This window comes from Pelmatolapia mariae, linkage group LG2 (genome assembly GCF_036321145.2).
Source record: "Pelmatolapia mariae isolate MD_Pm_ZW linkage group LG2, Pm_UMD_F_2, whole genome shotgun sequence".
NCBI lineage: Eukaryota > Metazoa > Chordata > Actinopteri > Cichliformes > Cichlidae > Pelmatolapia > Pelmatolapia mariae.
In genome coordinates, this window is record NC_086228.1 from 22,052,752 (window position 1) to 22,075,404 (window position 22,653).

Genomic DNA, 22,653 nt, shown 5'->3' on the forward strand with positions numbered 1-22,653 from the left:
ACATAATACAGACACTTGTCAGTTACCAAATCCTAAGTTGAATTTTAGAGAAGAAACAGAAAAAAACAGAAGTAGGAGCATAACTACAAGTGGAGAAAAGGAGTTTTATTTATATATTTTTTTATTTTGCTATGCTACAGTGGAAGTCATCGTGAATGTCATGGTAATTTGAGCTTTTAATGATTTCTTGATCTGTTTCCAAGGTAAAAATATTGTACAGCATCTTTAATGATCTTAAAAAACAAGAACTGGGTGCACGGGTTTGAATTTATTTTGGATTTTCACTAATCCTGAAGTATGTATATCCTCCACTAATATTAAGTTAAATGTCCCTTAGCAAGTTGCATCTCGAGCAAATGCTTCTGGCATTATTCTGGCTGGACATTTGATTACTTTTCTTAGGAGAATTGATAGAGTTCACTTAAATTGATTGGTTTCCTGACTTTTAAGCATAGTCCACAAATTTTCAATAGAGCTGAGGCCCAGAAGCTTAATGTTATCCTGATTTTTCCATTCCAAAATAATATTGATGTGTGTTTAGAAACATTGTCCTCTTGGAGCACCCTGCTGTATTCAAGTTTCAACCATGTAGCTGTTGATTTGAGGCGAAGTTGAAAAATAGATAGTCCTCTCCTCCATTATTCTATCCACTTTGTGCAATGTACCAGTATCACTGGAAGCAAAACAGCCCCAGAGCATGATGCTACCACCGCCATGCTTCACATTTGGTACAGCTGCTGTTAAGCAGGTTTGAAAACATCACCTTTACTCCTCTGAACGTATTTCTTGTCACTGTGGCCAAATAGTCCAATCTTGGTCTCGTCTGACCATGAAAAAACTTTTCTCCAGAAGGTATTTGGCTTTCCCACGTGGGCAGCTCCAAATTTAGGTCAAACTTGAACATGTCGATTTTTGGAGCAGGATGTAGATGTAAAACTTGACTGTAGTTGTTTAGAAATTATTCCAAGACATATTCCCAACTTGTGCAAACCTACATTTCTCCTTTTTAGATATTCACTGAGTTCTTTGAACTTTTTAATTGTCCTGAGTGTTGGTCCACCCAGTGAGTGCTTTCAAATAAATCTCCAAAAGTCCAGATGAACAGAATCAACTTTTGGAGATTTACTTACCTGGATGATTGAACATGCATCAAGATGTCAAATAAATCCGTTTTATGCTGGCAAACAGAAACTACCAGTTATTACTAGTATCATTAAAAGATTTGAGTGTATCTACATAATTGGTCCTGTATGTATAGTTGTTACTGTGTGTGGATTAGAGAAAATCCCAATTCCTGTTTTGTTGGTTTTTATTTTTAAGTTATTAAAGTTGTATGCTGTACAATCATTCCACCCTGGAAAAAGAAACAGCTCAAGAAATAATAAAAAGCCCCAAATTACCTTGACATTCATGACCACAATGAGCGAAGCAAACTTCTGACTTCTCTTCTCCTTCACGGTGATATTAATCCTCTAAGTTTTCTCTGCCCTCCCTGTTGTCTCTGCATCTGACTGCCGCTTTGCCTCATTTACTGGTGAAAAATTCTCAGTTCCAACTGAGCTGCCCCATTGAATGAGCATTTGTTCAATGGCACAATGACAACACCACCTGTTTGAAAGAGCACCAAAGCAGTCTTGACAGTCATGTCTCTAACATTTGCCGCTGATGCTGTGATATTTTTTTCCACAGGTTGGGAGCACCTTGGTTCTGTTTGTGTTTTTTTTTTTTAAGTAGCAGTCACTGGCCTTTACATCCCCTACTCTTTGTTGTTCTTTTATGACTTTTCAAATCCTCCTTATCCCAATTAATGGTTGTAATTTTGCCTTCACCTGCGTCCATCTGGTAATAATTTTGTTTCTGTTCTAGTTCTATAGAAATAAGGCACATTCAACAAATAAATACAATCATGAAGAAAAATAAGATAAACAAAGAAAACGAGATAAATGCAGTGTAACACTAACACTGGATTGTTGTTATCTATCCATTTTAATTGCACTAGTCTGGTTTTATTTCAGAGTCCCTGGGCTCCTGCAGGCTCATTTATAGGCGCACTACTTTCTCCTTTTTCCGCCCCTTTTCACACACCTCATATGAAGCTCCGATACTAGACAGGTGAGCTGAAATAATATGAATCCAGCTGGAAACAACACATTATGTTTTGTTTGTTTTGTATGCAGAGACAATAATCTGGGTTAGATCTGCATGTAAACTGTGTCATTACCACGAGCTCATAATGTGAATATTTTACTTTGTACTGAGTTATCCTGATTCTGTAATATCCAAGCACAAGGTCGTGAGTTCCTTATTAACATTCTTACACTTCTCTTGATGGACAATAGTCCTTTGAACTAAAGAAATAAACTAAGTGTGGCGTCTCTTTCTACTGCACACAAGCCAAACAGCCAGAAACAGCTCAACATCAAAGTATTTGCTAGGTTGTTAGCTTTTTTTCCCCCCACTTATGACTGATCAACAATCCAGATACTGGATCACTTCATACCTTAAAAAAGATACTCAGACTTTAGTGAAGATCTCTTTTATTAGTAGTCAAAAGAGGCTACAGTGTGTTAGCATCACCAGCAGTGATATGTTTCCATGCTGCATTCAGATTAGAGCATCACAGATGAATGTTTTAAGGATAGTTTGAGATTAGAAAAAGAGGAAAGGCCACAGATTGGTCGAGTCAGCTCCAATTTTACATGCCAGTCTAGTCAAAAATGGCTGTTTCTCCTTTGTCACTGACTGAATGAAAACAGTTGATCCCAGATAACAGAAGCGCAGATTATATCTGCCAGTTCATGTTATATATGGATTGTACGGCTATCCAAGCAGCGTAAAGCCCTAAACATGAAACCCTCAAAGCAGTAATGTGAGTGTGTGAGTATAACATGGATCAAAATGGTATCAACAGGAACCTTAAAGCCAGAATAGGTTTTCTATTATTGTGGCCTAGGGTCTGTTGGTTTTATATTTATGTCTGATCTGTTGTGTTCCAGGCTCCCACCTAACAGAGGAGACAAGAGCAAACTGTCATATAATTGATTTACTTGATTTAGTCGAAATATAATAAGTTTTTAAAAAGTGTAATAAGGCATTGCATTGACTTCTTAGGTGGCTGCTCCTCTCACTTGCTGGCTTTTCCTGTGAACTGTGAATAGTTCCCTAAGTTAAAGTCTGGAGAAACTGGGCTTAAGGATGGTGTGCATGGAGGAGTTAAAACGTCTACCAGTGAGCCCTCACACATTTAACACAAGCACAACTCAAAGGTTTGTGAGCGTGGACGCTGGGATTGAGCCAAAGGTGTCATTTTTATGTGTACACTTCAAACTGAAAGTGCCAATGCTACAACAGGAAAATCGTTAAAGAGTGTAGAAACTATGCTGTAGAGCTCTGCAATGTAGAAATACTGACTGATTGGAAAGTTTGAGTGAGTTTTAGATGAAAGACAAGTTGAAAGCTAAAGTTTTCAGCGCCTACCACACATTTTCCATCAGAGAAACTCTACTGAAGTAAGGTCACTTTGAGTTTATGTGGTCCAAGAAAGCTTTGGCTTCACTAATGTGCCCTACAGCCAAACTCTTTCCAAAGTTTACCTCTTTGATCAAACAAAACTAAACAGGGTCACATTTAGGCACTAACAGGCTCCACAATCACACCTCTGCCTCTGAGACCGGGAGACCCTGATGCTGTGCTGCACGTGGCCTCCAGATGCCACTCTGCTGCTCTGAGCCCCACAGGCCTGTCTCCTCTCTCTTCGCCAAACTTAAAAATGCTGCAGGTAGAAATCTGCTCAGTCGTCTTCTTTCTCAGCCACTTTCCTAGCCTCGGTATCTGGCTTTCTGTCAGCGGAGTTGGATTCAGCTCCTCCTCCTCCTCCTGCAGCACGGTTGCGGCTTCTGGCACCTGGCTGGTACAGCTGAATAGCAGGCCGGTCCTGATACAGACAAAGAACAGGCTCAGAAACACAACTGGATGAAATCGTGTGATGATTTAAGACCTACGGGCAGTTACCTTATTCCGTAGCCGCTCTCTTTTCCCACCCTCCTCCTTCTTGTTGTCTTTAGCAGGCTTCTCAGTATGTGGGGAGTCTGGCATGTTTTCACCCTTCTTCTTCTCCAAGGCTTTATCTTTTTTAACCTCCTCCTCCCGCTTCTTGAAGGAGTTATCTCCATCCTGTTGTTCCCTTCTTCTCCGACGTTCCTCATCCTGTCGCTTGAAGCGTTCCCTCTCTTTCTGCCGACGCTCCTTCTCGCGCTCTCGGTCTCTGTCTCGATCCGTGTCACGCTCCCTGAACTCCTTCCGCCCATCTTCGTCCCCTCTGTGGGAAAAGCACAAGCTTGACTGAACCTATAAGGGACCATGGAGGCTCTTTTATGACAAGAGATTTTCACTATATGAAAGTAAGTATTGAGCCACCTCTTAATTAAAATCAAGTAGCAATCCATGTAGTCTGCCTTTACAAACATTTATTTAAAAAAAAAAAACAAAAACAACAACACACACAACAACAACAGTCTTCCTGTGGAACTCCTACATTTTCCACAATCAACTGTAAGCAGTGCTATTGCAGAGTGGAAGTATTAAATAACCACATCAACTCAACCACAAAGTGACAGATCAGGTGAAGTCAGAGAGAGCTGAGGCTAGTAGAGTGTCAACAATGTTTTGCTGACTCAATACCCACAGAGCTCAAACCTCCTCTGGCATTAACATCAACACAAAAACTGTGCACCGGGAGTTTGGTTGAATGGATTTCCATGGTATTCTGGTATTAAATACAATGGGGTCAACCTAAAATAGCTTGTTCACTTGAGGGTTGAAGGTTAATGTATTTGGACAATTAAAAGAAGAGTGAAGAACTAACTTCCTTCCTCGATCCTCCTTGTGCTCGATGTTCTGACGTCTCTTATGATCAGAACCTCCCAAAGATCTGTCCTCTTTATTTGGCTTCTCTGGTTTCTTGGACTTCTCTTTTGGCTTCTCCGGGTTGCCTTCATCTCCTCTCTCCGGCTTCTTCAGGAGCTACAACAGAAAAAGTAAACACACATTAAGTACTGAAAGTTGGACACAGTTTCGAACTTATTCTTTCAACTACTGCACACACACCTTTATCTTTGGCTCGTGTTTAGCTTGGTCTTTGTCCTTCTCCAGCGGTTTCTCGAGCTTCTTCATCTTCTCTGCCTCTTTGCGTTTCCTCCTCTCCTCCTCCCTCCACTTACGACGCTCCTCATCGCGCAGACGTTTGCGCTCGAGTTCCCTCCTTCTTCGCTCTTCTTTCTTCTCCTCCCTGAGTCTCTGAAGAACATTAAAACAAAATGTGTAAGGCCAGCCTCCAGCAATGTATGCACATCTCGACCTGAACTTATGTACCTGTTTATTCTTCAGGAAGTCCAGCAGAGGAGTTGTTTTTTTAGCTTGAACAAAGGAAATGATAAAAATTATTTATTCTGCAGTGCGTTTGTTTGAAAACTATCAGTATTTGACTGCGAAACATACCAACGAGTTCCTTTGATTTAGCCTCAATCTCCTCCAACAGGGTCTCAGGCGTAGACGTTAGCTTCTCGTCGTCCCCGTTGTAATATTCAAGAAACTTTTTGTAATCTGGATCTTAAAGTCAAATGAAACACAAATAAACAAATTAATGATCATAGCAAGACTGCTTTTTCTGTATCTTTATATGTCTTTATACGTGTTCCTAAATTGCACTTAAAGTGGACCTATAATGCTTTTCCTTATTTTCTGACATACTGTTTTACAATAGATGAATTGTATTTATCAAAGGGTGAATATATTTACCTTCGACAATTGTTCCACACTTTGCATCCTTTTTTTTACTTCTTTTCTTGGCAGTTTTTTGAAAAGGTGAAAACTCCACAATGGCAGGATACTCCTGACCTGTTCGTAAACATCATGTGGAAAAAGATGAAACTTCAGGTCCTTCCTACGGAAATCTTTAAATCTGTTTAGCAACTTCTTCCCTATATATACCTCTGTTGTCAATGAATACATATCCGTCAAAGCGATCTCTGAAGAGGACTATATCCTCTTGGTTTTTGAAGTTGATATAAGCCCTTGCAAAGAGGTGAGGGTAAAGGCTGAAAGAGGAAAACACCTGTGTCATACATATACGAGTATATTTATCTTTTGTTAACAGTGAGGGAATCTTTACAGATAAACTCACCTCGTGTCGTTAGAGAAGAACTCCAAATAGTCCACCTCTGGGAGCGGTTGCAGTTGCTCCTCCAGCTCCTCTTTGGTGAGACTTGGTGGTAGTCGTCTGATCACAATCTATTTTTAAAAAAAAATCATAAGTAAAGTTATTATCTGGAGAACAAAGTTGGGGCTGATAAACAGATTTCTTAAGTTCACGCGCACTGTATCATTATACACGTGAAACATGATAAAACACTACAACATAAAAAATACTGCAATTTTATAAACCTGGCGGTTTATAGCAACGTGAGCTAACGCAGCTAGCAAGTTTTACCTTTGTCATGGCCTCCTTCTTTTCCTTGGACTTTTCCGTCTTCTCTCCATCTTCACACTTTATCTCCAACCTTTTCTCCTTCGGTCTATTGTTTTCTTTATCTTCCTTCATTGCAGAAAACTTTACTTAATCCGGGACTTGAGTCTCATCTCATTCAGCTGACTTGTTTACCTTTCAGCGAGTTAGCCTCTGCTAGTGAACGAAATAACTGGAACTTCCTCACTGACGGTTAGCGCTGCGCTTCAGTATCAGCGCCGGAGTGGGGCGCTGTACATGGACTCAGTTGTGCCTAGGCAATTAATTTAATAACTAAAATATATTTTATGTTGTTTTATTTATATTCTTAATTAGTTTGTCCGTGAAAGGAATTATTCTGAATGGCTACTTACTACTATTAGAAAGAAATAATGCTAGCATGAGCCAAAAAGAGCTTCCGCCTTTCAGCTACACTTCAAATTAAAGGCTCACTCGGTTGAGTTCGTGTTGTTTTTTCTTTGTTTGTTTGTTTTTTAACTACGTCGTGTTTGGTGATTTATAGATAAAAAACAAAACAAACGACCGAAAGGAAATTAAATAATCAGGAGGTTTTTTTTTTTTTAAAAAAAGAAGAAGATTGTTTTACAGAAAAAAATGCTTTGCATAATTCAAAATTTCGTGCTATTAAGTCGAATTTTTGGGGGGAGGAGACTAACCCTAAACTCAAATTTTTGAGATAATTATAGAATTTTTACCACAATTTTTTTCCTCCCCACATATCCATGTCCGATCGGTTTCGTCTTTTGACTGTAAAAGGATAATTTAATCAAGTAATCATCGATTTAAAATTACGATCAAAACGAATTGTTGAATTGAATTGTTATTATTTTGAAATTCTTCAACAGGAAGTTCTTCTCTTGTCCTGGAAGAGGAACGTAGGTCGTCCTGACTGTCGACATTTTGCTACTTTCTTGGATAAATAAACAGCGTTAGGTAGGTTTTGGGGCAACTTTGTTGTCCTCGAAGTTGCTCTTTGTTCCCTGACAGTTAGACGCTGTAATCATGTGGTATGAAATTCTGCCCGGACTCGGCATCATGGCCGTGTGTCTGATCATCCCCGGTTTCGCCACCGCGCAGATCCACAAATTCACTAACGGAGGAAAGGTGAGGACGCAGGCGCTGCCAGCAGGTTCTCGTGTTGTGTACCAGACTGCTGGATTATAAAGAGTGTGTTTTTCTCCCGCAGGAGAAAAGGATTGCTCGGGTTCCGTGGCAGTGGTATCTCATGGAGAGAGACAAGCGAGTGTCAGGAACCGGACGCCACTTTGACTCCAAGGTTAGCTTCCCTCTGCCTATAATAACTAAAAGTAATGCTAATGAATAGCAAAGTGTCCAACTTGGGACTACTTTACAGCCTTTTCCTGAGACTACAGCTACATATAAATATAAAATTCGCTTAAACTGCCCGACAGTAGTGTGCACAGTTTCATAAACGGCAGTATGTGCAAATACGGTGCACTTTCAAAACCCTAGGTTGGTTTCAGTCAGTCATTTCATGAAGGCACTCTTGGTAGGACATTTGCAGGATCTGGGGTGCATCTGTACCTCCACGATCAATCAGATCCTTTCATGTGTACTAACACAGTGCATTTAAATATCACTCATAATTGTGTTGCCTCCCTTGGACTTGTCTCGGTACACCATTTGGGAATCACTGCACCAAAACTGTGCAGGAGCATGCCATTTTTTTTTTAATATCACAATGATTTTTTTTTTCTTTTCCCCAAGCTTTAATATCTTTAAGGTCATTCGTCTGATTGGAGTAGTTTCATGGGATTCTGTGTTACAAATTTGAACCCTCTATCTTTGAAACTGTTTATCTAAAAACCTTCAAATATTTTTAGCGCAATCAAATTTTCAAGCTAATTGAGTTTCTCAGAATTTGAAGTTTAACTTCAACAACATTTTGGAAATTCCATATCCCTGAAGTCAAGGCAACAGATATTTGGCCTAAAAAATTGAATGACATGGTTTAAATAGTTCTCTACATAGGTGCATTTTCAAATGGCTATAACTTCATCACAGAAATCATTTTCATCCAAATGTCTCCTATAATGATACTTTAACCTAAACTATATAATTATGCAAACTGATCATCCCAACATGCTCTCTGCTAAATAACCAGATGCCATACTATAGCCTTCCATATAGTACCACACGGTGGTCTTCTTTGTTCTCGGTCATCAGGTATCACCAAAATCCATCAACTTTTTAAAATACTAACGATTTACAGGCAGCAATGGAGGTGTTAGTCATGTGTAGAGCATAAAAGGAGGCTTAAAAAGTCCACAAAATGAGTTATTAGCTTAACTGAACACAATGGCTGCTCATGTATAACTACTTTTAATCCTTATTTGTTTCTCTTTTCCTCTCCAGGGACTTGAGAACATCCACTGACGAGGAACCTGGAGAGACCCGGGAGAAAAAAGTTCTTTGTTGTGCATTAAAAGATTATATTTAACATTCAGTTGTTTGTGTTTTTCAGTCTTTTAAGATGGGTGATTAAACTCTTCCACACACTGGGAATCTTGGCTTCTTATATTGATTTCTACCAGTAACAGAAGACAGAAGGAGTGCAGTTACTATTATTATTATTATTATTATTTATTTTTTATATATCTGTTTAAATGTTGACAGGTTTACTGGACTTGAGATGTATAACAGTACCTGCTGTTATCATTTAGCTGTAATACGTCTTTCTGCAGCATCACATTAACTGTAACTAACTTTATTGTTCTGAGTGGCTTCAACAAATAACTGTTGACCAAAACTAAAAGACGTGATCTTAATCCATATATGTTTTTCAATACAGTTCATTAATTTCTTTCAGTTTTTTACAAAAATGTTTGTAAAAAACTTCTATCACTGTCCTGCTTGTGCTTACAAAAATGTTCATATAAACAAGCAATAATGAAATGCTGTAAAAAAACAAACAAACATCAAAAATCTCTTGTATTTTCATGTGTGAAAATGATGTCTCATGGTCCCAGAACCACTAATTCACAATTTGAGCCCCATGAATCCCGGCATTGTCATCTTGGAATATGCCCGTGCCATCAGGGAAGAAAAAAACCCATTGATGGAATAACATGGTCATATGCTGGTCAGCTGACCTCATTCTTGGAGCACATACTGTTGCTGAACCTAGACCTGACCAACTGAAGCAACCCCAGACCATAACACTGCCCCCACAGGCTTGTACAGTAGGCACTAGGCATAATGGGTGCACCACTTCATCTGCCTCTCTTGTTACCCTGATGCACCCATCACTCTGGAACAGGATAAATCTGGACTCATCAGACCATGTGACCTTCTTCCATTGCTCCAGAGTCCAATCTTTATGCTCCCTAGCAAATTGAAACCCTTTTTTCCAGTTTGCCTGACTAGTGGCTTTCTTACTGCTACACAGCTGTTCAGTCCCAATCCCTTGAGTTCCCTTCGCATTGTGCGTGTGGAAATGCTATTCAACATAGCCCTGAGTTCTACTGTTGTTTATCTTTGATTTGATTTCACCAAATGTTTAAGTGATCGCCAATCACGATCATTCAGGATTTGTTTCCGGCCACATTTTTTCCTCGAAGACGATGGGTCCCCACTATCCTTCCACTTTTTAATAATGCGTTGGGCAGTTCTTAACCCAATTTTAGTAGTTTCTGCAATCTCCTTAGATATTTTCTCTGCTTGATGCATGCCAATGATTTGACCCTTCTCAAACATACTAACATCTTTTCCACGACCCTGAGATGTGTCTTTCGACATGGTTGTTTATGGAATGAGAAGCAAATCATTGCACCAGTTGGGGCTAAATAACTTGTTGCCAGCTGAAAGATAATCACCCATGCAGTAATTGTCCAATAGGGGGCTCGTACCTATTTGCTTAGTTAAATACAGGTGGCGACTTTTTTTTTTTTGGCCAGGCAGTGTATATCTGATATATATTATTTTGAAATGAAAAAGAAAGTGCTTGGAACAAAGAAGTAGACTTTTGCTTTAGACTGTGGTCTTGGAGTGGCTGTAAAATTGATTTGGCTGCACTTTATAACACAGCTCAAACTTTTTTTTAAGTACTGAAATTTTCATGTGGTTCCTTCCTGTTCTTAAGAAGCTATTTGCTCAGATATTTGCTCAAAAATGCTGGCAAATATTTATTTTAAATATTCAGAGTTTGAAGGTAAGCTTTCTTAAATATGCTACAATTAACTCTTCACAAAAATGATTTAATTTAATTTAAAAGAAAAAAAACAATAATACTACAAACTGCTCTTTTTTTTCTAAATGGTTTTCTATTCTTGATGCATTTATCACTTATAGTGGAACTCCAGGCAAAAACTGAAAGAAATATTAAAATGGCAACAAGATATGATAGTGAAAATTTATTTAACATTCTGGTTGGGAGTTGAAACATTTACAAGAGATGGATAAAAAAATCGAAGGAGAATACAACTGAATACTTCTCAGACACATTTTTTACAGTTAAAACACTTCTGCACCGTACACTCAGTTCAAACTGAGAGAAAAAAAAAAGCTTTACACCTCATGTCACCAAACAAAGAGTAAAGGTTCCAATAACAGGAGACAGAAACTGGTCATTCACTTCTCCTCCTTGCCCTTGGTTTTCCTGTACACCATCTCCCTGAAGCTCGACAGGATCTTGCTCTCTCTCTTTCTCCTCTCCTCCTGGTTGAACGATGCCAGGGCTCTCTTTTCGTCTGCGCTGTAGATCTGGTTTTCCTTTCTCAGACGCACAGCCTCCATACGACGATGTCTGCGGGGCGAGAAATTTGTCAGTATTACAGGAAGAAAAGCTGAACACGCTCCTGGATCTGCTCAACTCAACCCAGCCTAGAGCACAAGCTAAAGCAAATGTTACAATGTGCAGAGATTAGTAAAGAAATTAAACAACATTTAAAGCAATCAGCTCTTTTTCCCCTCAGGGAAAAACAAGTATGTTTCTGTAAAAGATAAGATATAATGCAGATGTATTAATATAATCATGGAATATCTGTTGATAGAAAAACCTGATCGTTCAGTATATTCAGGCAGTCAGCTGACCTAATTTTTCATGAAAAATTTCCATTTTCTAAACATTACGTACCTGCTGCCACTCATGACGTAACCAGACTTCTCGAAGTTTGCGATCTCATCGCTGGTGAGACCGATCTCTCCTCTTCTTGGGATACGTTTGCCAGCTTTCACGTACTCTGCCATGGCAGCACCTTCACCTGGCAACAGGGCATGACCGAAACTGGAGGAGGGAGGAAAAAAAGGAAAAAGAAGCTTTTATCAAAAATTCTGCCAAATGATTTAGACAAGTTGTGTGGTGGAAATGCTTAACAGTGTCTGTCTTATTTTGTCACATCTGATAAACTGAATCACACTGATTTCTATTTTTTTATATCCTAAATAAAACTGAAAGAACCAATCAATTATCAGCAATCTTTAATAATGTCAACTCTACTATCGCTTTTTTTTTTTTTTTTTTTTAATCCCAGTCTTCAAGCAAGTTTGAAAATACGTAACTTGCCTCTGTTATTTTTTCTGTTTTCAGACATTTAATCAGTTTTCTGTACTGTGCTGTACAGGTATACTCCACTGTAAACAGCAGTTGTGTTGTTGTGTTAGATGCTCTTCCCTTTAAGTTTGTTAATGCAGGAATTAACCCGAACAGAGACTCACTCCAAAGGTCGATCGTTCTGAGACATGTGAGTGAGAGGAGCTTCGGGGCCGACCACATGCTCATCCATGGAGGTTTTCTCCACCCACATCACCCCATTGGGATCTTCCTCCTCTTCGTCCTCTGAGGCCTCGCTGCTGGAGTCGCTGCTGGACTCCTTCCGGCTTTTCTTCGCCTTCTTCTTCTTGGACTTCTTAGACCTGACGGGAAACAGGATGCTTGGTTAGTCAAATGGGCTGTTACCACGTCAACAGAGCTGGCGCACAGCTTCGTATCAGAACTTACTTTTTGCTCTTCTTTTTCTTTTTCTTCTTCTTTATTTCTTCTTCTGAAACACAAAAACAAGACAGTTAAACTGATGAATCTGATTAGAGAAAAAACAAAACAAAAAAAAGGGTGCTTTTCGTTCATCTTACCATCCGAATCTGAATTAAGCTCACTGTCCTCCGAGTGCTTTTTGTTCTTTCTCTTCTTGGACTTCTTTTTTTTCTTTTTCTTCTTCTTCTCTTCTGATAATAACAGACAGAATGGGTTTGTTATAAATTCACAGAAAATGTTGCATTGCTGTAATTTATATGTGTCCACACTCTGTGTACCTTCTGTGCCTGATTCTGAACTGCTGTTTTTCTCATCTTCTTCAACCGGTGTGAACTCATCGGAGCTGATGGAGGTGAAAAAAATACAGAAAAGAATTTTTGATACCTGAAAATAAGACAGAACAACGCCTGATGTCTCTGCCAGGGTGCCAACAGGTATGACACATCAAGACCTTTTAAATAACTGCTTAAATAAAATTTAACAGGAAAAGTAAGATTAAAAAGGTGGAAAAAATTGGTTAAAACGAAGTCATTGCAAAATAGAAACTCTTACGGTGATGAGACTAAAAACATCTAAGACCAAGACACACAGAATTTAAGACAGTTTTAATTAAAAAAAAAAAATCTTTTACAAATAAATGCAGTTTTAAAGACCTGTGTCTCCACAAACCAAACACAAAATTAACAGTATGTTCCTCACTTACTCTGGCTCTTTCACTCTGGGTGAATATCCCCAAACTTCAGGACAACCCAGCTCACCGATCCTCTCCCTCTCCTGCAGACGCCTAAAACATAAGTTTGCAAAAACAAAAACGTGTTTTTAACTGAAATGTCAAACTACACTTAGATTAGCAGCAAATCAAAAGAGGACAGCTTCCATCTGTTTGGTTTTTGGTAACAGATACATTGAAGAGCCCTCCACCTCCAGAGGACTGTTCATCTGAAGTGGTGGCACGTCATAAAATGCACCAATAGGCTCGTGTACCTGAGGACTGATTTGTATTATGGGAATTGCAGGGTTCAGGCTTTGATAGCTTTTCACAGTGATGTTGGACTTTTCATACCTGGCGATAAAAGCCTCTTGTCTCTGCCGCTGAGCGTCGTCCCTCTGCTGCTCGTAGTAATAATCATCTTTGAGACCGCCGTGTTTTCCCGGAGGCTCGGACCAGTGGTTGCTGTGGTTGTGGCTGCTGCTGTTGTTGTTGTTATGGCGCTCCCTGGACCGGGACCTTGATCTTGATCTGGATCTGGACCTGGAGCGGCTACGATGAGGGCTTCCTATGCGGATCCGTCTAATGTTTCTGGCCTCTTTGAATCGACGCTCCCGTTCCTCGCGCTCCCTCTCACGGTTGCGTGGCTTAGGGAGTTTGGGTCCGAAGCTGTCTGGAGACAAGCTCCGGTCCCGGCTGTCGCTGCGATGGCGACTGCCGCTGCGATGGCGACTGCCGCTGCGATGGCGACTGCGGGAGCGAGTCCGAGGTCTACGGGCCCGAGGACTGCGTGACTCCCCACCGCCGTCAGAGCTCGATCGATCCGACAGAGGCATGCCCTCTGACCGCGAGAGACTCACTACAGGACGGGGTAAAAAGTAATTAATTTCAATCAGTATCTAAGGGGAGATTTAAAAGATGTCGCACTCAGTTTATCTTCTTCTCCTTACGCAGAGAGAGCGTTTAATAACAGGAAGTACTGGTTGGTCCGTCCCAAAAAAGAATCCGACGTCACATGTCATCGAGAACAGTTCCCAACATATTGACACAACTCAATTTTCTTGCATTAAAATAATGTAAAAAAGAAAAATTCCTCAAAACTTGCAGAATTACTAGCAATATGTATGGAATAAGTCCTAGTAAAACCAGTCAGATTAATTTAGGATATTTATCTATGTTTTTTTGGCTTATACTTTCTTTAAGTTTTTTTGAATAGTTTTATAGGGAAATATTTGCTAACAATGCCTGTATACTTGTAGACAGTTTATGTGCATGTCAGTATTTCCAGGTGACAAAACTGAGAAGGAAAGCTAATTTAATTTGTGTATACTGTGTACTATTGATAAATATGTATTGTGAAAAACGAAATATGAATTATACTGAAGTGTATAATATAATCACTTTGTAAAGAAAAGAAATATAGACTGTTCTTAATTTTTTTTATTCTAAATTCATAGCAACAGTAACAACTATAAAAACAATATAATTTCTTAGGGTCGTTTTGATATCATTTTTATTTTTTTCAAAATGTAAAGCTGGAGTTTACTTTTTATTACTTTCTGTGTTAGCTTTAGATTAATTAATCACTAATATGAGGGGAGATTTGTCAGGGGCAGATTTAATCATTTTAGAGTAGGCATTACAATTTAAACATTTAACCAAAGAATAAAAATAGAAATTTCCAAAATGTTTGAAAATTTTTCTTTGTACATTTTTTTTTAATTCAGTAATAATTCTGTTTTAGTTAGCCTATTTTTCACTATTTTTCACAGGTAAACATGGGATGAATAAACAAAAAATCATTAATTTCATATCAGGTCAAAAAATGTATTGATTGATTTTATTTGCATTTAAAAAAACAAGGTCGGGCGGGGGGTGGGACGCGGGGTAGTCCGAGTTTTGTGGCTGTGAAAACCCAACTTCCGGTTTTTCGCAACGCGCTCACGCGCCACCGGAACTACCGGGGTTTAACCGACCAACACACGGTCGTGTCTCCTACTGCTCAACTCAACATCTCTGGAAACTGGACTGCGTGTTCACTAAATTTGAGTCTTTTTAGCAGCAAAGAAACAGAGCAGCTCGGCACGTCGAGATGTCGTTTTCTATAGTTCAAGTTAAAAGAAAAACGGAACCCGTGAGCAAGCCCGTGGAGGAGAAATGCGCAAAGGAGTACTTTTTCACGGAACTGGACACCACTGCTACATGTCTGATCTGCAAGCAGAAGGTTTTATTCAAGGAGTTCAATATGAAGAGGCACTACGACGCAAAACACGCGGAAAAGTATAACCCATACCAGGGCCAGAGGAGGAAGATGATGTACGATCAACTTCAGAGAGAGTTCAACGGCCTTTCACCGCCGGCTTCCAGCCTAAAAAGAGAGGATGAATTCAAACGCTGTTCTGCAGGTACTTATTAAATTGACCGTTTATTCACCTGTGACCGTTGTGAGCTTTTATTTTGAAGGCGAGACTTATGAACCGGCAGTTATCGCGCTGCTAACCGGCGTGCAAAAAGTAAACAGTTTCTAGCTGAAATAACCTCAGAACTGAGCTTTATTTGTATTTATATGAAGCTAGGACGATGTTTTTAAATGTACTTTAAAGCCACATAGTTTGCATTTGAATGCTTATAATCGTTTACGACGGCGACTCCTGGTGGCTGAGAATGAAAAGTGAGGCTCTCTGTTGTTGTTAGCCATTGTTTGTCGTTCATTAACATATCCGCTGGCTGCCACCCTGCTCACTCCTGACAAAATCATCAAGGTTTGCAGGTAAACCTCATCAATTTAACGCTGCTGTTAGAGAGGATTTCGATTTGGCCTCTATTCTACTAGAGACATGCTAACAGGATGCTAAACAGCGGGCCGCGATTCATTAAGGAGGAAACGGTGCTACCTTTGTTAGCAATAGATGTCTTAAAAGCTTCAGTAGAAATAATAATTGCGCTCTCAGTGTTGCATTAATACCCCTTTAATGTCTTTTTAATATGTTCCTCAATCTGCCTTGGTGTCACAAGAGGCTAAAAATGTCCGGCAAATTAACGTTTACCAAGTGCCAGCTAAGGGACGGTTTTGTTTTTGTTGCCAGGCTAACGTAATTAGCATGTCTGACATTGTGTGCACAGAAACGGAATCATGCTGTCAAAGGTTATAATTAACAAAAACTAAACTAAAAACATACAGATGATCACTTTAGGTTTAGTCTTTGCTAAGGAGATGGTTATACACAGAGGAAGATGTCCACTTGCCTGTGACTGAAATTATAATACATGATCTAAACTGCCAAAATGTATATCTCCTATAATTACAGTGAGTGAAAAAGACACAAACGTAACACTGAAACCGATAATAGCTAAACTAAAAAAACCCACCCTGGATACCAAGAACTATATTAAGATTTTTTTAATGTGCATAAATAAATCCACTAACAAAAATATTAGGAGGCCACGCTGGAGGTGGCAGAGTGGAAGATTTTGCCATAATTAGAAATTAGTATGTCAGAGGAACATGTGCATAGGAAGGTTAGTGGATATACTGGACAAAGACTGCTGAATGTGGAGCTGCCAGGCAGGAGGATAAGAGGAAGACCACAGAAGATTCATTGATGTAGTACAGGAAGATGCAAGGATACAATAAGAGTGGGTCATAATGACCCCAAATGGAATCAGCAAAAAGAACAAGATGCATTTAGTTTGTAATATTTGGAAGACATTGCAGTAGCAGTGTAAAGTGTTAGCTTAAAAATTAGTTTTTCAACTTTACTCTTTTACATTATACACTGTTACACTGAACCACTTTCTCTCCTTTTTGCATTATTCAGTTTATCAAGCAATAAACGATTTATTATTATTATTTTTATTATTATTAGTTGAAACAGTCGCCTGCAGATGCTGAGTTAACAGGCTGACCAGTGAGTGAACTGTTTCTATCCCAAAAAAGGACCCTATAGCTCCTAGACCACCGTGACTCTAGCTATACAAAAACATGAGCCATGATTCAGGCTGAACCTCCTCATGTAAATGTTCTGGGTTCTTTTGGTGTTCCTGTTAGAACTGGAAATGCAGGAAATGGCAAAACTGAATTTGAGCCAGCTCTTTGACTATCTGTTGACATAACTTGTGTAACTCGCATTGCTTTGCATGGTGGCACGTTATAATTAAGACATGATATAATAATATGATAAGATCAACTTTATCCCAAAATTTAGGAAGAAAACGGTAAGAAACCAGGAAAATAAAATAAAAACTGACCAAATATAGTTGCTTATTAAGTTAAAAATTACTCAAAATGTGAATATTCAATTAAAATCTAAAAATGAACCTGTACTTTGTTTATCTTAATTTGATTTTTTTAATGCCACTTAACTTTTATTTTTTAATTGTAGTTCTATTTCTTTAAATAAAAATAAATAAATAAATAAAATTCTTTAAACTTTTTTGTGCATTTCCTTTTATTTAGTACTTTGTGATTGTTGACTCTATGAAAAATGCTTTGTATATGAATAAATGTTACTTGCTTCACGTTGTTGTGCATTCACAGGTTTGTTTACAGTTTGCTTTTTCTCTATAGACATGCCGAGTCTGAAGCTGATATCTGCGACCGACACGCAGTACTCAACAGCTGTGCTGAAGAACATGAATGAGCAGCGGAGCCACGGATTATTTTGCGATATCACCATCATTATACAGGACAGGAAGTTCAGAGCTCACAAAACTATCCTGTCTGCCTCAAGTACGTATTTCCACCAGCTGTTTACCGTGGCTGGGCAAGTGATCGAACTAAACTTCATCAGGCCTGAGATCTTTGAGCAGATTCTCAACTATATTTACAGCTCTAAGATTGTCAGAGTCCGCTCTGACATGCTCGAAGAGCTCATCAATGCCGGGCAGATACTGGGAGTGAAGTTCATTGCAAACTTGGGTTCACCATTATCACAAGTTAAGGGCCTTCCTGGTTTGTCTAAGGAGGCAGAAAGCAAAAGTGACTCATCTACAGAGATGATGCCGATCATCACAGAGTCCTTCTCAATATCTGCGGAGGAGTTCAATCAGGTAAACAAGCCTGCAGATAACGAGGAGGACTCGGACAGCGACGTTCTGTTTGTCTCGAAAACAGATAGTCAAAACAAAGCGGTCGGCTGTGGTGAAGTCATTGATTTGGAGAAAATGGATTCAGAAAATGTCCCGTCAAGCCAAAATGTAGACTCAAATCATGCAGTTTCAGAATGCGAAGACAAAGCTACCACTCCCTCGAAACCATTTGTTTCAAATCCTCCCATCATCAGCTGTCCTAAACCGATTTTAATAGACAGCAGCCCTCTACAGAGCCCGGACAGCAGCTCCAACAACTCGTCTTCCCCTGCCAGAGTTTACTCAGGAAGTGCTCCTACAACACCAGCCAGAACAAGCAGTTTGACCCCAGAGCCATCGAGTGCCTCTCAGCCCCCTGAAAACAGCGACATAATGGGAGTCCACAAGAAGCAAGTGTCTACTTCATCTCAGCAGGGGGACTTCAAAATAAGACTCTCTGATTTATCGGAAAGTTCGACACTTCAAACAAATGTTCCCAAATCTGCTATAACGGGTAAAAAGACAGTGACGCTCAGCACAGCCACGGAAATCGACTCTATTTCGTCAGGCTGCAAGGTGTATGCCAATATTGGAGAAAATACGTATGACATTGTCCCAGTGAAAGAAGATCCAGGCGAAGGAGGCTCCAAAGCCAATAAAGGGAAGAGAGCTTTTATGGCGACACCATTGAAACCCTTCGAAAAAACACCCGTGTCACCCAAGGCAGGACCAAACAAGAAGAGGACCAAAACGGAGCTCGAGGACCACTACGAGCTCATCATGGATGGAAAGACTTTCTACGTGTGCATTGTCTGTAAGCGGCCCTACGTGTGTTTGCCAAGTCTGCGCCGTCACTTCAACACCCATTCGTGGGAAAAGAAGTACCCGTGTCGTTATTGCAACAAGGTGTTTGCCCTGGCCGAGTACAGAACTAAACATGAAATCCACCACACAGGAGAGAGGAGGTACCAGTGCTTGTTGTGCAATGAAATGTTTATAAACTACCAGTTACTCTCCGCTCACTGCAAGCAAGTTCACAATCAGGATCCTTGCGGGAGGAAGGAGAAAGACGACGGCGGCAACAACTTGTACCGCCTGCTTCCGTGTAAAACAGTGCAGATGAAGTCGTACTCGTGGACTACAGATGGGCCAGGGGTCCCAGTAATATCGGAGGACGGCAGCGTGCATCACATAACCTCAGTCGGCGAAGCAATGCACTCGTCCACCCAAAGCAGGATGTTGAACTGGGACGACATTTTCGTTGAGCCCGACGCTCACATGGCGCCCAACAGCCGCGCACAACCGGAGACAACTATGAACACGCCTCCACAGGGTCCAGCAGAGTACTACTAAGCACAGCTGGCACCACTCCTTTTATTATATGTGCCTTTTAGGTGCCCCTCTTTCTCCTCGGTTCCACATCAACAATATTTTTGCGCAATTCTCAATAGTTTCAGCTGTACAGTGCGGTCTCATTAGTCTGTCAGTTGAAATTAGTGGACTAATACTGTAGTTATAACACAGGTACTAGTTTGCTGGTGGCTCTCAGTTATATGGTGAACGACGTAATGGGACCGTACCTCTCATGTTCCTCTGCTTTTTTTTAAAATGGCCATGATCTTTTACATTAAGTGAGCACAGAAATAGAAGTGGTTCAAACATGGTAGAAATGAAGAGTTTTTATGAATGAAAAGGCAAACAAAAAAATAAAAAAATTGCTCTTCTTGGCTCAGACCTGTGCTCTGTATCTGTATTGCCCAGAATATTTCAGCTAAATGAGCTGAAGCACAAATGAAACGGCTGTTTTGTTTTTCAGTTTTATTTTTTCAACAGGCTACATTCCCTTAATCGTGAAATGACATTAAACGGAGGCCTGTTTAATAAAATGGAAATGGGGTTACCTATTTAAAGTGATGTATGAAGCCTTATTGTGTGTATGTACAGCCAGTTTTGGTTACATTACACATGAAATGATGAATTTTCAGGACCGATCATTCCCGTTTCTGTTTTAAATCTAATTCTGTACGAGAGAATGTTGATTATGAATTTAATTATATTTGTATTTTGTCATCCTGGGTATGCAGTTATTTAATTTTTGTAGCAGCCTGGAAAAGAAACTTTCTGTCTGTTAAAGGGGACCTGTTAAGATTTTTGAAAATATACGGTCTCATTCATTCATTGTTCACACTCCAGTGGGTCTGTGTCTCACCAGTGGGGCTCTCCCCAATCTTAACATAGGAGGAGCTTAATCAGCTTGTTTCAGACTAAGGCCCAGTATAAGATATGCGAGTATATAAATAAGGATTATTTTGTATCGCGAGTCATGCAAAGCCACTGTAGCATGGAGCTGGAAATGAGCTTAATAGTTCCCCTTTAAATACATTGTTTATTTTTATTTTTATTTCTGTTAGTTACTTTGTCACTTCCCTTTATTTAAAATTGCAAAATCTGCCCAGCTATATATAGAAGGCTGGAGATTTCTCCTACACGTGTGACGATAGGATGGAAATAAACTGAGCTTTATTACAGTCAATAGCTGTAGCACTTAGCATTCAGGCAGAAAACTCTTTGTTATAACTTTTCCTCTCTTTTTCACTGTGTCAGAGGGTAGTGATTGGTTAGTACAAGTAGTACTAACAGGGGAAACTGTACTTTGTCATGTCATCATGCAGGGTTTCTTTTTAATAAACAGATTAACATCAGTATGTGATGTATGGTGTGTTTTTGTGCTTGCTACACTCCATTTTGGGCTCTTGACAGCAGGTTAACATTTCTTATAGTTTAAATTGGTCACACTGCCAGTATAGAAACAGAGAACAGCGCCTGTTTATTTCTTGTTTGTGCTACTGCACATTTCTAGTTTGTAGCATGTATTCTACAGTGTTTTATGGATAAATCCTGTAGTTTTGCTCAAAAGAGAGTGTATTTACTTGTTGTTTTTGTACTGAAAGGTTAGCACCACAGCTGTGTGAGGACTTTGGCTTTAAATCTTGTTATAAAGGTTTATTTTCTTTTGGTTCACCTCCTGTAAAAATGTTTTCTGGGGTCTGATTTTGCATTTTTATTCCAACAAAACCAGTGGGGAACATTTAAATTTACCACAGTCTTTTTTTCTTCTTTTTTTTTTTTTTTTAAACCATGAAGGTTTTGCTTGAGAAAGTAAACCCCATGTTTCATTAGCCCGTAGAACCATCTCTAACAGCAATAACTTGTTTTCGCTTTCTGTATGACTTTATCAGTCTCTCACATCGTGGAGGAATTTTACCCTTCTTTATTGTTTCTTCACTTCATGGAGGTTTGCACACATTCACGACTCTCTTAAGGTTCCATGACAGCACTGAGGTCTGGACTTTGACTGGGCCATTGCAACGCCTCGATTCTTTTTTTAGCCATTCAAATTTGCTGCTGTGCTTGGGATCATTGTCCAGCTGCATGCCACAATTTGGGCTAAGCTCTAGCTGTCACACAGATGGCCTTACATTTGACTCTAGAATACCATGCTGTACAAATTCATGGTTGATTCAATGACTGCAAGGTGCTCAGGTCCTGTGGCTGTAAGATGAGCTCAAGTCATCACTCCTCCACCATCGGGCTTGACAGCTGTTATAAGGTCCTTGCACTGTCCTGGACTTTTAACATTTAGCATGCTAAATGAGGCCTGTCTGAGATGCAGCTCCGGGGTTTTTTGCACTTTCTCTGAACATTGCATGCTCTGACCTTGGGGTAAATTTGCTGGGATGTCCACTCCTGGGAAGATTGTGGCGTTATGGTAACACTCATCTGAATGCTCCAGACCTGCAAAGTGCCAAAACCTCACCTTTTATAGAGGTTCCTAGACTTGCTGATTATTTGCTACTTACCCTCTTAATTTTTATGGAAGCATTAAGAGTGAGCTTAGTTTTTCAGTTTGTCACACACATTGTAAGACAAGTCTTTTGAAGTGTTAACCATGTACAGCTGCTCTAGTTACGTCTAAGAACTATGAAGTTGGAACCGAGAGTAATGTCCGCTTTAGGAAGCTAAGTTCAGAGCACTGAATACAATTTATCAGTATGGGGGATGTGTGTACCAAATTAATAGCAAACCACTCAGCAGTTGTTCACAATGACTGAAACTCACAGTGACCTAAAAATGAAAAATTACAGGTTGTAATTTTATCCCCTGCAAACCACGAATACATAGCACCATAGTGCAAAAGATGTCAAACCTCCAGCATTAGTGTATAAAACAACTGCTGGTTTCCTTTATCACGTCAGAAAATATAAAATTACAGAAGTATGAAGCAGAAAAAAATACATAATCAGCCACATATGTCGTAGAGGTACTACTGGTATTGTTTGACCCCTTGAAAATTTTACATCT

The 22,653-nt window shown here is 39.6% G+C and overlaps 4 protein-coding genes across 5 annotated transcripts; 2 read left to right on the forward strand and 2 right to left on the reverse strand.

Moving 5' to 3' along the window:
• Nucleotides 1-2,531: 2,531 nt before the first annotated feature.
• Nucleotides 2,532-6,732, reverse strand: upf3b (UPF3B regulator of nonsense mediated mRNA decay). Its single transcript, XM_063485883.1, has 10 exons — nt 6,488-6,732; nt 6,182-6,288; nt 5,989-6,095; nt 5,797-5,895; nt 5,497-5,607; nt 5,371-5,414; nt 5,107-5,295; nt 4,865-5,022; nt 4,012-4,318; nt 2,532-3,934 (listed from the first exon to the last, which is right to left on the reverse strand). The coding sequence occupies exons 1-10, from the start codon at nt 6,596-6,598 to the stop codon at nt 3,791-3,793; spliced, it is 1,377 nt and encodes a 458-aa protein (XP_063341953.1). The 5' UTR covers nt 6,599-6,732; the 3' UTR covers nt 2,532-3,790.
• A 643-nt stretch (nt 6,733-7,375) lies between these two features.
• On the forward strand, nt 7,376-8,990 carry ndufa1 (NADH:ubiquinone oxidoreductase subunit A1). The gene is made up of 3 exons (XM_063485896.1): nt 7,376-7,627; nt 7,710-7,799; nt 8,900-8,990. Exons 1-3 carry the CDS (start codon nt 7,526-7,528, stop codon nt 8,918-8,920), a joined length of 213 nt encoding a protein of 70 aa, XP_063341966.1. The 5' UTR covers nt 7,376-7,525; the 3' UTR covers nt 8,921-8,990.
• A 1,891-nt stretch (nt 8,991-10,881) lies between these two features.
• Nucleotides 10,882-14,228, reverse strand: nkap (NFKB activating protein). Its single transcript, XM_063485909.1, has 8 exons — nt 13,579-14,228; nt 13,219-13,299; nt 12,794-12,858; nt 12,614-12,706; nt 12,483-12,525; nt 12,200-12,397; nt 11,619-11,768; nt 10,882-11,288 (listed from the first exon to the last, which is right to left on the reverse strand). Exons 1-8 carry the CDS (start codon nt 14,058-14,060, stop codon nt 11,114-11,116), a joined length of 1,287 nt encoding a protein of 428 aa, XP_063341979.1. The 5' UTR covers nt 14,061-14,228; the 3' UTR covers nt 10,882-11,113.
• A 934-nt stretch (nt 14,229-15,162) lies between these two features.
• On the forward strand, nt 15,163-20,996 carry zbtb33 (zinc finger and BTB domain containing 33). Of its 2 annotated transcripts, none has more exons than XM_063494504.1 (2): nt 15,163-15,629; nt 17,792-20,996. In XM_063494504.1, exons 1-2 carry the CDS (start codon nt 15,317-15,319, stop codon nt 19,642-19,644), a joined length of 2,166 nt encoding a protein of 721 aa, XP_063350574.1. In that variant the 5' UTR covers nt 15,163-15,316; the 3' UTR covers nt 19,645-20,996. The 2 variants fall into 2 exon arrangements, with proteins under 2 accessions (XP_063350574.1, XP_063350575.1); XM_063494505.1 differs by lacking the exon at nt 15,163-15,629 and adding an exon at nt 15,719-15,994.
• The last annotated feature ends 1,657 nt before the right edge of the window (nt 20,997-22,653 follow it).